Source organism: Volvox carteri (assembly GCF_000143455.1).
Source record: "Volvox carteri f. nagariensis unplaced genomic scaffold VOLCAscaffold_278, whole genome shotgun sequence".
NCBI classification, from domain to species: domain Eukaryota; kingdom Viridiplantae; phylum Chlorophyta; class Chlorophyceae; order Chlamydomonadales; family Volvocaceae; genus Volvox; species Volvox carteri.
Genome location: NW_003307811.1, coordinates 11,677 through 12,902, shown reverse-complemented (window position 1 = coordinate 12,902; position 1,226 = coordinate 11,677). Strand labels below are relative to the sequence as shown.

At 38.5% G+C, this 1,226-nt stretch overlaps 1 protein-coding gene across 1 annotated transcript in view; it reads left to right on the top strand.

Moving 5' to 3' along the window:
* Positions 1-809: 809 nt before the first annotated feature.
* Positions 810-1,226, top strand: part of VOLCADRAFT_101003 (uncharacterized protein) — a gene marked incomplete at both ends in the record, with an annotated part of 4,136 nt that continues 3,719 nt past the window's right edge. The window contains one exon of the mRNA XM_002959474.1: positions 810-845. Within this exon, the coding sequence (XP_002959520.1) occupies positions 810-845 (36 nt within the window). The remainder of the gene's footprint in view (positions 846-1,226) is intronic.

Here is a 1,226-nt window from a genome sequence, read left to right as displayed (position 1 = left end):
ACAATCAATTACTAAAAAATTCCGCTTTAATTCCTTGCTTTTTTCAAGCACGAATCTAACTGATGGCGTGCAAACTTCCATGCGCCCATGTTCCGTGGTTCTTCCGGACACCAGACAAATTTTGAAGCGGCCTGATATTTTTTCATAGTTTTTACGACATCTTCTTCTATAAATGGAAATAATTGCTCAAAGCGAATGATAACAATATTATCTATTTTTCTTTCCCGCCTTAATTCAAGTAAATCATAGTAAACTTTATATACGTATATATATACTTTATATACGTATATATATATATATATATATGTTGTTGCAACAAATACAAATAGTTAAAATAGCTCCCAACTTACGCGGCGATTTTACCAACTATTCCCTCAAGATAAGCTTTTTACTTGCCAAAACAACACAAAAAGAGGTATTTTAATAGTTTTTTGCCTGGAAAACATGAAAGTATATCGTTTAGAGGTACATTTTTAATTCTGATTCCCGGGATACTTAAAAATATAAAAAACTAATTGAAAAAGCTGCCATCAAGGATGAATGTGGGTCAAATTTTAGAAACAGCTTTTGTAAGCAATATTAATATAATCTTCAACGAAGATGTAAATTTGTCTAAAAACGGCGCAAGTGACACAACTTCAGATTTTGACCTCTCTTCAGAGTACATGAATTATGTGGCTGATAATTATGCTTTTTCAGGACTTAAAGGGTCATACGAAGAATTACTTTTAATGTTATTCTCCCGGGCTGCATCTTCCACGTATATGTAGCAACATGTACAACCGATGCACCGTCCATATGGCATCCGTATGCATATTTGCCTCGGGATGGAACGGTGCTTGCTGGTAAGAGGCATGGCAACGCCAGCAGCGCGCGAGCTATGAACCCGTGCCCACCTTCCGCCTTTTGGCACGGTCGGGGAGACCAAATATGTGGAGTATGTTCCGCTTAGGTGGGACGCACTTCCGCTGCACACTGACAAACGTACTAACGACGATTTTCAAGAATGGAAATTGTGTTCCCTGGTTCGGCCCTAAACTTTGTAAGGACAATAAGGTAGTACTAAGGTAATCGAGCTTGACTCGCAAGCACCAAACGCACGTACACAAGCAAGCAGTGGGATAAACCACTGAAATATTTTCCCGTTCCAAGAACTACACAATGATTATGCCCAAAGCATAAGAGGAAGCTGAGCATGCAATGAGTACCAATGAGTATATATTCGG